Below are 14,392 nucleotides of genomic sequence, written 5' to 3'. Positions count from 1 at the left end.
GACAGTTCACTATCTTGCACTCCCATATTTAACAGAAAGACCAGAAAATTATTAAAATTTGGACAGTGAAAAGATGACCTTATTTATTTACAGAAAGGGCATATAGGCGATTCTGCAATACCAATTTTGTGTCAATATTTACTAAGGAAATCATTACCTGTACGTGATCTGAATGTTGCCACCACAGATTTTTGTGGAATAAAATGCATATTTTATGCATATTGTTTTGCATTTGCTTTAAAAGTATTGTAATTTTTTTATTAATGTGTTATATTCTGATCTTAGGCCTATTCTTTTAATTTAATGGTAAGACAGGTATAGATGACTTTGGAATAATTTTGCTAGGTTTCTTGTCCAAGAAATCAGCTGCCCCACTACCTCCCACCCCATAAAATGCAAGATCCACTGAAGAACAAATCGTTTATTTAATTTGACTAATTGCATTACAATTTTACGACACTCTAGAATACTCAGGTTCTTTTGCTGTTATATGAGATGCTATATCAAGGATAGCTGTTTTTGAATCTAATAGTATCATAGCCTTCTCAAATTTACCACTTTGATACAAGAAATTTTGTAGGCTTGAAAGAACAGCTAAATTTTCACCATTTTGAATCTAATTTCTCTGCAAACGGAAAAAGGGAATATATTGCACCAGTATCAATACCTCTATGATTTGGTAAACAGAATCCATCTGTAAAAATACGTGATCACTCACTGACAGGATAATTTAAATTTATCGTTTCTAGTGACGACTTTAAAATGCCAGTCACAAGGCTGCTAAACAAATATGGAAATATAAACATAAATGAAGAAGATCTGTGGAGAAACCCAGAAGGAGATAAATGGCATATCTTAAAGGTTATGTTTGAAGGCAGAACAGGTATTTTCTATTGCCTAATCCGTGAAGTGAAGAAGAAAAAGACAAAGTAGAAGAAGAATAAGTACTGTATGTAACAGGAAACATCACATCCATAAATTTGAGCTACCATGGCCTCCAATCCTCATATGTAACCAGACCTATGATCTCCATCAGCATCCAAATTGATTGCTTAACCATCTTTAAAGAACATTATTTTATATTTCTTATTTCCTCTATATGTTGTTAGAAACCACTATTAGTTCATTTTTATTCATCACTAGATAAAAATAATGGCCATTTTTGTATAATGGCATCCGACATTTTGGCTTTTGCAGACAGTTGCGGTAAATGCGACAACTCTGTTCAGGAAATTATAGAAAAGTGGGGCAAAACACCATTATTTTCAGCACATTCAAAGCTACACTTTATGTCCCGTATCTTTTTGTAATAATTTAAAGTTAAGGCCAAAACTGATTACTGTATTAAAAAACACAGTTTTAGATTTTTTTTTTTCAGTGGGAAAAAATGAAATACCAGAGCTGTCATTTTGTTAGATGACAGCTATATTTTTTATACGAAGGAGGGACCTGAAGGTTATGAATATGGCTAATGGCTTACTCACCTGTTGCAAGAATCTGGATAAATACAAGTCTGTCCATAGAATGGTTTAGCACCTTGTGGAGTTTGTCTTGCATCTTCATTCACAACAGCATTTTCATCCAAAGAATCCCTCTCTGAAGCTTGACTAGGGAGTTAAAATAACATTAAATAGATTAATAATATTAACATATACTGGTATGGTAACTGTGTAAAAAGATTCCAAAAGTGATTAACAACAAGTACACTTGCTAATAAGTAAAGCCTTTCTTAATACAATGGTGGATGCTTTATTTACAATCTAGACAAAGAATGTCTTATGTAGGCTACACGAATGCGCCAAAGCTATAAAACTGTTTCATTTCAAATGATACCTACTCTATGGAAGTTAGATGAATGTTGCTTAGTATAGTAGTAGTATAGTATTTATTAGCTGTCGTTATAGCAAAAGCTAATGACATTGTCAAATTACACATGTGAATGATGATGGTTGTTAATGGCGAAATTAATTATAAAATTCTGACAAAGGAAATGAGAATTCTCCATAAAAAAGACTAGCTCCAAATATCATCTTGTTCCATCATCAATTTTGAATTCATGTACTGTAGGCTATCTGGCATAAAACATTAACATTTTGTAATAATGCACCAGCAAATACAAAGTATTTTTTTACCTGACTGAGTCATCTTCTTTGTACCATTCATTTTCGTATGCCTGCATCCAAATGGGATTGGAGCCTTCAACACTGTGCATGTTTGTATTTGGCACTCGGCCAGTTACACGGTTGAGGTCAGATTCATTTGAACCTGTTGAGAAAGCGGTTATATATTGCTATTACATTCTGTTTAGTACTGGTAGCTCGTTCTTAACATTAATTAGACGGAGTTCTGCAACAATAGACCAACCGACAATATGAAAAAAAAAAAAAAAAAGAAAGAAAAAAAAAAAAGGAGATAATACCAGTATGCACAAATCTGTTGTTGCCTTGATTATTTAACTCAGAAAATCAAGAATATGATATCTGCACTTTGCTGGCATTTATAAGCAAAATTATTTTATTGCATAACATTCAAATTATTTATTTTGCTTTGCAATATGAAACCATCTAGACTACTGGTCTGTTATTAAAAATCGATTATCCTTTTTTTTATTATCATTTGTGGTATTTTTTGTAATAGTATGAGTGTTACAATAGTCTTGTATAAAATGTTTAATAAATAACCAGATTTACTTCAATGGACAGTATCTCGAAAGCAGGTTTTTGTCGGTTGGTCTCTTATTGCGTAACTCCATCCAATTATGAGAAGGTCATTGTTTCTCCTAATATAATTTATGGTAAGCTAAAGCTAAAATATTCAGTTGCAAAAGCGACAAGAAAACAGTATTTATGCCTGGATAAAACACAGCGTGAAGAAGAACTCAAGGTACCGGTACCGTACCTAATACAAATACCACTAAGAAATCTTCTTAACAGAACACGTAGGCCTAGCTTAAACAGAAGATTTATACTAGGAGATGTAACGTCTAACAATTCTGTAAGGAATCCTCAACTGTAGAATATCAAAAAATTATTAAAACTTTAGAGAAACTAGAGAAGATAGTCAGCCTATTGTAGATTCAATCTCCCTTACTTGTAATGAGAAATTAAGTGATAAATACCGTACTCCACCATAAATGGAATTTAATCAACAGAAAAAAATCCATGAAGAAATTAGCATAAAAATCACCATAAACAATAATTTTATTGACCAATATATAAACTGCTGTAAAATCTTTCATATCTGAACACCAAAAGAAGCAACAGTATGCAAAGAAAATAATATTACAATGAATGTCGAACATCTGTTAAATCTGTTAACATATTACACGAGTCTAAACGAAAAATAAAATTCAAGAGATCAGAGAGGCCTTAGGCCTACTGGGAAGCAAGGAGATTTATGTGAAAATCAAGAACCTGTCATTGAAACTTAGAAAACGTTATTTAGCCTCAATCAAGGATTTGACGAGTTAATAACTGATATCAAATCCTACTGAATATAATAAATATTATCAAGTATTAGAACGGAGCAAGAAAGGAAGAAGTGAAATGAAAATATTTTACTAAAAATAATAATATATTAAAACATGTCAAATTAACAACTCTTAATAATGTACTATGTTAACTACTGAAACTTAAGAAGGTGACATACTTTTGTGACTAATTTTGGCGTGGTTTCCGCCATTATCAAACATTCTAGTGAGGCTTTGCAAGGGAAGAACGCACAGACCACACTAGATTTATAGTGCGGAAACCATGCTGAAACTAGTCACAAAGTTGTAATTCCTTCCCAAGTTTCAATAATTATCACAGCGTATTATTAAAAGTTGTTAATTTAACAAGATTTAACGTAAATTAGTGATATATAAATGTTAAAAGTGTGTGAATCAAAAATAAAAAAAATATTGCCTACTTAATTATAATAAAACTGTAATTGAGTTGAATCGAATATGGGCGTAATCCATGTTTTGCCCTTTTTCCGTTCAATGCATTATTAGATTCTCTAGTGTGTATTGGTTACCTTGCAAAGTTTCGATTTGATATCTCTTTTCTAGTGGTCTGTGGCACAGTATAAGTGTTGAACTGTTTTCACAGTTTAATCACAGTCTAGTATATACAGTCACGAAGCTCAATACGTTGTAAATATCCATCCAGAGATAGTTGCTAACCACTTGGATCGCTACTATCACCTCATCACAGACAATGCAAAATAGTACCCGCACAGTCTATTGTTTCTAGTACCCTCAACAACTCAAGCTTCGTGACTGCACATACTAGACTGTGGTTTAATGTTAGTTATCAGGTGGTGGTTGGAAGATTGTGTTTTCTAATTTCTACGTACATACTTGGGACTTAAGGGAGAACTCAATTTATTATTGTTTTAAGGGGTTAGGTACAGCTTACAGCAGTAAAATTTTGTGTATATTCAACATTTTTTTTCTCCATTACTGTATCTAGTACAATAATAAAAGTTAGTATGTGTAAAACACTGTCCTTCTGCTATATGAAAAAAATATTTTTACTATTCAAAACAATTATTTACTTTCCCCCCCCCCCCCCTTCAAAATTTAGTTCACTGTGCAGTGATGAAGCGTTTCCCACATGACTCAAAAACTATCCAACATTCTGTGATGAAACTTTTTGTGTGTATTTATGCATTTCATATCGACAATATGGTGCAAGATCACTTCCGTATCTTTGATAGATTGTCTGATAAAAAATAAATTCATTAACAAAAATGGTCAAATATCAGTATTTCTTCTAACACAAAATAACAAAAAAATTATTTATTAAGGAATGTAGTTGAAAGAGCATGATATTGTAAACATGTGTTTCAGCACTAAAGTAAAAGAGAGAGAACATGAAGCAGTTAATAAATTTATATATATATATATTTTATACATATAAATAATTTTTTTTATCGTAAAAATATTTTTTTCATATAGCAGAAGGACAGTGTTTTACACATACCAATTTTCATTATTGTACAAGATAAAGTAATGGAGGAAAAAAATGTTGAATATTTCCAAAAATTTTACTGCTGTAAGCTGTACCTAACCCTTTAATGTGTCTGCTTCAGAGAGTTTTCTCGGTTGTTACTGTCCATATTCTTTGGCAAGAGGACGCAGCATTTAACAGATTTAGATGTTCCAGCAGTCCCACCAAACCCTGTGAAATCGAGGAAGGAAAATGATGTAAGGCGTCTGTACATATTCCTGTCAGAAGAACAGAAGACTTAGGTTACTTTGAACTAGTCTTTGCTAAGTTTCATCAATTTACTTGACTTTTGTTGTATCTAGTACATTTTTCTTATTTCCTCATCTTTTCTTTTTTTTTTACACAAGTGGAATCTTTAATTTTGTTCTGAAAATATGGTTGTGTTTAAAAAAAAAAAGAAAGCATTTTACTTGTAATCATTTCTCACGAATTTCAAAATATGATGAAACACAATGTTGTCCTTAAAACAGTATAAATTGTGTGTTCATATTCCTTGTGTAATCCTCTTTATTTAATCCTCAATAAGAAATCGCAGAAGGAAATTTGTTCTGTCGTTTTTTCCATACATAGGAAAACTGAATGGAAGAAAGGACAATTGCAACGATATTTTATAACGACTATTTCTTCCTTACTGTATACACATTTATATCAATTGAAATGTTTTTCAATTAATAAAATATTGAATAACAGCGTGAATGTCCGTTGTTTACTCTGACTAAAAATGTGTTATTTATACAGATACTCAAATATTTCAAAGGCCTTTTGCTCAAAACTTCAATTTCTGGGTTATGCCTGTTTTCGATTCAACTCCTCAATTATAAGAAAATTGTTATGTAAATTCAGGACTCAACTTACCAAATGCAGTGACAGTAGCGGCTTTAAGTTGGCGTTGATAGCGTGCTCTTTGAGATAGGCAGATGGATACAACAAGAATGAGGAGGAGGCCCAGAAACACAGTTGTCCCTACGAGCCACATCATCACCAGTCCCTCCATGTCTTCTTTGAGAGGCAAGGCTTCTGCTGGTTGGGTGTCCAGCACATTGAATTCCTGTAGGACAAAATAAAGCAAGTTAGGTATAAAAAAAAGAGACACCTAAGAGTTCTTAAAAGCACACGAATGGTGGTGTTGTTCATATAATTATTTATTTTTTAACAAAGATTGAAAATATCTCTTCAGAAAAAGTATCAGTACGAAGTTAGCAGTTTTTGTTATATATATATATATATATATATATATATATGTTACTGTAAATGTACGAAAACTGGTAAATCTTAGAATTTACCGGTATAAGCTAACATTTACCGTTATGGTGCTGTAAAACTCCGAAATTTTGAACTTTTACCAAGAGATGTTGGTAAATCTCAGGATTTACCGATCAGTTGTGGCAAAGTCGTATTAATTTAATAAAAAAATCTTTACTAAGATTTGTCGTTCTTCGCACTTTTACATATCCAATTCCGATTCATCTTTTTATTGCTGTTTTAGGATCTATTTAAAAACATAAATAAAAATACCTCAGTAATGACTGAAATAATTTATATTTCTTTTAAATTGAAGTTATTTAAATATTGTTACATTCCAATGTGATTATAATAAACAGTATACCATATTAAAAATAGTGAAAAATATTATACTTTTAACCACTGTCTGTTATATTATTCCGTACAAAAATTAGCAAAGCCTTTATATTCCCTCAACAGTCCAGGTCCACAAATAAAGTAAGACAAATATTATGAATGTTAATTCTTGTTACAACAAGGTTGGCTGTTATGACATTTAGAATTGTACAACATGGAAGATGATTTACACAAACATTTTTTTATTCAACAGTTTTTTAAACAATTACACTTTTTGAACCCTTGACCTCCAACAAAAGATAGTTTGCCAATCACTTCCCATACACTAATTTCTTCTTTTCCTACTTCTTCGATGATGATAAAATTTTCTTTGTACAATGTAAATTGGTTCCTAGTGTACAATGACTTCAGTTTGCCAGCTTTGGTACCAAGTTTACAAAACTCGTCACCTTGAATTTTTATGACCACTGCTATTATTGATTTTGCGTCAATTTTGTCCGGTCTGCATCCGGTACTTTTAATTCTCAAATGTTCGACTGAAAGTTTTGGAATTTTGTTACAAGTGGCTGCTTTCATTTTCTTCACTTGCATTTTAAGACCTTCTTTCGCAGCCTCTCTGAGCCGCTTCACTTAATCGATCTTGTAATCATGTCTGAACCTGTACAACGGAGGCAGGATTTTTCGTTCTGGATTCTTCGATCTAGCTTTTACCAGCTTGCATCGGTAAATCTTGAGATTTACCAACATTTCTTGGTAAAAGTTCAAAATGTATGAATGTAATAAGATATTTTGGGGTTTTACCGCACTATAACGGTAAATGTTAGGTTATACCGGTAAATTCTAACATTTACCGGTCTTCGTACATTTACAGTAACATATATATATTTATTTATTTATTTATTTATTATTTTGCTAATAATTGTAATATAAATTATAAAATATACAGAGAAACTTTAGCTCGCCCCTGAAAGAGTAGAACTCGTGCTCAGGGGCGGATTCCTGAATTGAAATTAATAATTATACGATACAATTATAATTAATAATTATACAATACAATTTGCAATTGTAGTATATAAATTTAAATTTACAATTTTTCAATTTTTATAAAATCCATACATAACTTTTTAAATTTAATACTAGAACTATTTGAATTGACAAGATTAGGATATTTAAATATAAATTTGTTATATATTCTTGGGCCTAAATTACTACTATGATTGAATACTGTAACAGTGTTGCATTTTGGTTCACACAATCTTAAAGAATTCATACCTTTTGTTTCATAACTATAAGAATACAATTCAAAATTATTTCGATTTTTATGTATAAATTTTATTAATACAATATAATAAATTTGTCTTACGTTAAGTACATTAAAGTCTACAGCTATATATAATATAGCTATATAATAGCTATTTTGATATACTCTTGTTTATTGAATTAATAACAATTTCTTCGGTTAAACTAGCGCTGAGGTAGTTCCCTTCATACTCTACTTATGCACCTTCAACTGTCTTGCCAGTCATACCAACATAACTTTGGCGACATTACAAAAGTTTCGAGCTAGTGTACACTAACACTATGCCTTGCATAATTATACAAATCTGAGACAGGTTAGGTTAAGTTCGTTTAGGCTTTCGTTATGCCTTGCATACACAAATCTGTGACAAGTTAGGTTAGGTTGGTTCAGAATTTTGTTAGGTATGCCTTGCATCCTAGATCATAGAAGTCTATGATCTAGGCTTGCATATACAAATTTGTGCATTCCTCACTAATATTAACAGCATCAAAATGACAATAGAAGAAAAAGCACTGATTCAATATGAAAAACTTATCAGATTACCAGGAAACAATTGGCATTCATACAGTCCTCTCTGTAGATTGAAAACTCAAAAAAGTTTCATATCCATTGTTCAAGAATTAAAACAGAAAATCAATATCCCGAATTTAAAAGAAAACTTACAAATTAAACCAAACCCTTTAACTCTATTAAATATAGAATATAATCTAACTTTAACACAAGAAATACTGAAATCAGAAGTAAACACTGAAATACTGAAACAATTGTCTTTAGAGACAATTAATATTAGGTACCCTCCACAAAACTGGCTTCATTTATACACTGACGGATCCTTGATCTCCAGAGAACAAGGTGCCGGTGTAGGTGTTACGTGCTGTCTCTTCTCACTTTATAGATCTCTTGGATATGGAACAACAAGTTTTGATGGTGAAATCATTGCAATAAGTGAATGTCTCAGGAATCTTCTGTGCCACATCAATAAATTTAGGAATGCAGTTATATTGTCAGACTCCAAAGCAGCTATTCTATCAATCGTCTCTAAACACACACCTTCATCTCAAACAGCAGAAATAACTAAAATGCTCTCTCAATTAATATCACTCAATAAAAGAATTGTATTCCAATGGATACCATCCCATTGTGGAATCCTGGGAAACGAGAATGCGGATGCTTTAGCAAAGAAGGGCAGCACTGCTACTTACAGACCTGTTACTAAATCTACATATTACTCTGTGAAGAGATTTATTAAATCTACATACTTAGACTTCAACAAACAAAATTTGATAACTCAATCCCAAGGGAAAAAATGGAACTCTCTGCATCAAAATCCACAGTTAATTCCCGATTTACCACGAAAATCGTCTGTAGCTGCATTTAGATTAGCAACAGGCCATGATTGTTTGGCCAAACACCTGCATAGAATTGGAATATATCAGTCCCCTAACTGCAACTCAAACCAAGAAATGGATTCGGAACACTTCAAAATCTGTGTTTCAGTGGCTGGTCATGATAATATCTTTGAAAAATATTGGAGTGCAAGAGGTCAAATGACTTTATTGTCAAGCGCCTGGCATTAGAAAACAACAACAACAAATTTGTGCAGGATTTTCAAATGCTGGTGATTTTTGTTTAGTGATGTTAGCAGTACTGGCTAGCATAAGGACGGACATAGAATGAAGTTACATTATGGAAACTGTGTGTTTATTTAATAATTTTGTTGTGCTTCACTATTTTTCAGTGGTTATTGAATTAATACAAATTTTGCGTTCTTCACATTACATCGTGTGTGTGTTTTATATCCCTACTTCCCTACATTCTTTTCTTCACTAGAAACCACAGCATTTGCACTTCCATTACCACGTACCTCCCATTTCACATGTAAGTTACTACATTTCTGAACAATTTCTTTTTCTTGAAATATTTCTTTCCAAATTCCTTAACTTTTCAAATTCATCTCCACAAAAATATTTCTATCCTCCTCCCCTCCCCCACTCTCTTCCTCCTCCCTCGCCCCTTGCTGTTCCTATCTCCCTCTTACTCTGGTATCTCTCTCGTCTTCCCTCACTAGAAATCATTTGAAACACTGAAACATTCAATTCCAACAAAACAATAATGATGATAATGATAATAATAATAATAATAATAATAATAATAATAATAATAATAATAATAATATTAATAGTAATAATAAAAATGACGACACTGACAATGAGAACAACGATAATTTTTTTTTATTTTTGTAGGTTATTTTACGACGCTTTATCAACAGCTTAGGTTATTTAGCGTCTGAATGAAATGAAGGTGATAATGCCAGTGAAATGAATCCGGGGTCCAACACCGAAAGTTACCCAGCATTTGCTCATATTGGGTTGAGGGAAACCCCCGGAAAAAACCTCAACCAGATAACTTGCCCCGACCGGGAATCGAACCCGGGCCACCTGGTTTCGCGGCTAGACGCGCTAACCGTTACTCCACAGGCGTGGACAACAACGATAATGATGGTGATGGTAATAATAATAATAATAATAAAAATAATAATAATAATAATAATAATAATAATAATAATAATAATAATAATAATAACAGTTGGCATTATCATCATCATGGTCTTCTGTTTCAAGCCTTGACACAGAGTTACTTGCTGGTAAAGATGCAACTCTCCTAACTGCAAAGCTTCTTATTGTAGACTGATCTGCATATTTACTGACTTAAAACAGTCCTTCATAAAATAATCAAATATACACCAATTACTTATGCTTTCAGAGTTATACCTATTATGCAATTAATAAATCTGCTTCTAAAAATGGTAAATATATCACTTCTCAGTGGATACCAGGCCTCTGTGGAGGCCAAGGTAACGAGAAAGCAGATGAAAAGCAAAAACTGCATCAAACCTCTTACCAAACCACAACCTACAGATTTGCTTCACAGAATAATAAATAATATTCATAACATAATAAATAAGCAATGGACAGAAGATTGGTTAAATAGGCAAACAGGAAGAACGCTATAAAAAATGTTGAAACAACTCAACAATATTAAAATCTACTGGTACTGTGACATTCCCAGACAGGTACAAACTTTCCTGTACAGTTATTGGACACCTTATTATAGAATCTTATGTACACCGGTTTAAATTATCAGAGTCATCACTACATAAAAAATGTTTAACAGAAGAAGAAACAATAAAACACATTCTACTTCACTGTAATAACACAAACCATAAACTGCAGGGAAGAATGATAAACCACTCGCTACATGAAATTTCACCAATTCACAGCTCTGGAAAAGTGCATATTTGATTTACAGTGGACATCGTGTAATCAGCTTATAGCGAGACACACATAATAAGAAATGAAAGTATCATCATCATCATCATCATCATCATCATCATCATCATCATCATAATAATATCACTTCTACATGGATTTGGACCACTGGTAGATCCATTCTATCTCAATAATTGTTATTATGGCAGTTTCATGTATAAGTGCATATTCTGACCATGTATGATTATATCATTTCTATTTGCCATTTTAAATTTTCATAATTTAACCTCTCCATGGGTAACTACAAGATTTTCTCTCTCTTTGTTTGTGTTTATTTTGCTGCCTCCCTCCCTCTCACTCTCTCTTCATCCCTGTCACCTTCTTTTTGCTTACATAATTAATATATAAACATAATCCGTGAGGAATTTATACCTTTCCATGAGCAGAGATACAAAGGGAATTAAAAAAATCACTTCTCATACATGGCTTTGACTGAAAATGTGTAGATAATTATTTTGCTCTAACGGTCAATACAAAAAAATCGGTATAACATATTTTACCCATTTTTTATTAAAAATGAGAGTCATCGAATTCAATACCTGATCAGAAAAGTTGTTCTACATACCTTGAAAAGCTTATCCAACCGTTCTATATTTTGGTCGACTAGGTTTAGTACTCTGGTAACTTCCATGATAGAGTTATCACGACGATCAACGAAATGCAAATAAAGATCTGTTCTCGTCTTATCCACTGATCCATCTTGATTTTCGTGTACTTTAAATTCATCTACGTTGACAATGGCTCCTGTCACATTGCCCAAAACCCTAAAATCAAGAAAAGGTGCTGAATTAAGCTGAAAGAGGTAAAAAAATAAATCATTAATGAATAAGCTTTGCTCATGTCTTATGATAAACGTCTTGTGTTACAATCATACTTGACAACTTCTTCTTTTACTTCACCTTTACACCCTTTAAGCATCGAGGCTTTCTTTAAGACACTTCCTGTATTCTATTCATGGCTATTTTTCTTATGTACAGTACAGTACAAAAACATACATTTACACAAATTTGCAAACACAGTAATATCAGTAGTAGCACAAAATAAAATATAAAAGCAAAATTATCGAGTATGTATAACATACATCATGATTTGTGTTTTTTAATCGCTTTTATGCTGAAATTACTTTCATTTTTATCCATCACGTCAGGTTTTTATACAGTGAAGGCCATTTTTGTTTTGCAGGTTCATTTGATTACAAATACTGAGACATCATATCGTGTAAGAAACAAAATTTTTGGTAAACATATGTTGAAAATCTCCAAAGAAATATCCTAATAATTCCTTCACTGCTTTAAAAAAAAAGTGATCTATTGATTTTCAAACTTCCTCTTTTCTACTTCCTAGCAGATCCTGTTGCTTTACAGTTCCTCTTCAAAATCCAACAGTAGTAAGCCATCATAAATATGTGCAGTCCATCTCCCCTGATACCTCTTCTCCACCTCCTTTAATATCATGCTGAAATCTTTCACCCTCCTGCTCACTAAAATATCCTTTATTTTACGGAAAGTTAGTTAATATGTGAAAAGTTCACCTTTAAACTCTTGTTGCACTAAAGCGGACTGAACATAGGCGGAGATATGGGGAGGGGGTATCCCCTCCAGATCAGAGTGATATAGACTCTAGCATTAGGTTCGAAAAAAAAAAAAAACATATTTCTGGAAATTAATTATGCAAATGAATATTTACAAAATGTATATTGTTATGTTTCTAATGTAGGCATTGGTTTATTTCTTAGAACAGATGTTAATTTTAATATCATAATAACATATGTCACGATGGCATGGCGCGTCCTCAGGTTGTGGATAGAGGAGACGGCCTCCAGATATGGAGGGTAGCTGCGAATATATTGAATAAGCACTCGTGGACAGCTGATAAGGGGTGGTCCTCCAGCTTGGGGGGGGGGGTTGGGCGAAGGGCTAACAACCCATCACCGTAAAAAAAACAGTCTGTTACGAAACCTTACAATAAGCCTCGGAATGGGACTGATTCTCTGGCACAACCACAGCAAAGGAATAAGATTTTGAGATTTGGAACTTGGAAGTTAACTAGTCTTTATAGAACAGGAGGGGTAACATTAGTAACGAAAGAACTAGCTAGATATAGAATAGACTTTGTGGAAGTACAAGACGTTAGGTTAGAATCACAAATAGGAGATTACTTGTTGTATTATGGGGAAGGAAACAATAATCACCAATTAGAAACAGGATTCTTTGTTCATAAAAGAATAAAATCAGCAGTAAGTAAGGTCGAATTTATCAGTGACAGGTTATCGTATTTAGTACTTAAGGGTAGATGGTGCGATATCATAGTTATAAATGCTCACGCCCCTATAGAAGAGAAAGACGACAATTATAAAGGTTAGCTTCTATGAGGAATTGGAACACACTTTTGATCAGTTATCTAGATATCACATGAAAATTTTATTGGGGGATTTCAATGCTAAAGTAGGATGGGAGGATATTTTTAAACCGATTATTGGAAAACAGAGCCTACGCGGAATTAGTAATGACAATGGAGTTATATTAGTCAACTTTGCGACATCAAAAAATTTATTTGTCAAAAGTATAACATTTCCCCATAAGGATATACATAAATATACCTGGACTTCTCCAGATGGATTAACACACAACCAAATAGATCACATCTTGATAGATAAACGAAGACATACTAGCATAGGAGACATTCGAACTTTCAGGGGAGCAGACCGTAATTCTGACCATTATTTGGTAATTGGAGAATTAAGAGAAAGACTATCAGCAGCCAAGTGAGTAGAGCAACAAATTAATATTAGTAGATTCAATATCCTGCAATTAAAGGACGAGGAAATTAAGCAACATTATCAGGTCGAAATTTCGAATAGGTTTGCCACTTTAGGAAGTTCCGACAAAGTTGAGAAAGAGTTAGATGTTAATAGCGTGTGGAAAAATATCAGAGATAATATCAAAATTGCAGCTGAGCAGAGCATAGGTTATTATGAAATTAAGAAAAATAAATCGTGGTTTGATGAAGATTGTTGCACGGTAGTTGAAAGAAGGAAAAAGACAAAATTGAAATTCTTACAGGATACAGTCCAGGTGAATAGAGATAATTATTTCAATGAAAGACGGGAAGCAAGTCGTACACTTAGGAATAAAAAGAGAGATTACTTGAAGGAAACAGTGGAAGAGGTAGAAATAAATAGTAAGAATAAA

The 14,392-nt window shown here is 32.7% G+C and overlaps 1 protein-coding gene across 4 annotated transcripts in view; it reads right to left on the bottom strand.

Moving 5' to 3' along the window:
- Cad88C (cadherin 88C) overlaps window positions 1–14,392 on the bottom strand; it is a 488,883-nt gene that overhangs the window by 46,731 nt on the left and 427,760 nt on the right. For all 4 annotated transcript variants that reach the window (XM_069812621.1, XM_069812619.1, XM_069812622.1 and 1 more), the window contains 4 exons: window positions 11,767–11,965; window positions 5,850–6,042; window positions 2,133–2,265; window positions 1,485–1,607 (listed from right to left, as the gene is read on the bottom strand). In XM_069812621.1, the coding sequence (XP_069668722.1) occupies window positions 1,485–1,607; window positions 2,133–2,265; window positions 5,850–6,042; window positions 11,767–11,965 (648 nt within the window). The remainder of the gene's footprint in view (window positions 1–1,484; window positions 1,608–2,132; window positions 2,266–5,849; window positions 6,043–11,766; window positions 11,966–14,392) is intronic.

Source organism: Periplaneta americana, chromosome 16 (genome assembly GCF_040183065.1).
Source record: "Periplaneta americana isolate PAMFEO1 chromosome 16, P.americana_PAMFEO1_priV1, whole genome shotgun sequence".
Classification (NCBI taxonomy): domain Eukaryota; kingdom Metazoa; phylum Arthropoda; class Insecta; order Blattodea; family Blattidae; genus Periplaneta; species Periplaneta americana.
Note: the sequence above shows the minus strand (reverse complement) of the source record. Positions and strands in the feature narration are given on the sequence as shown.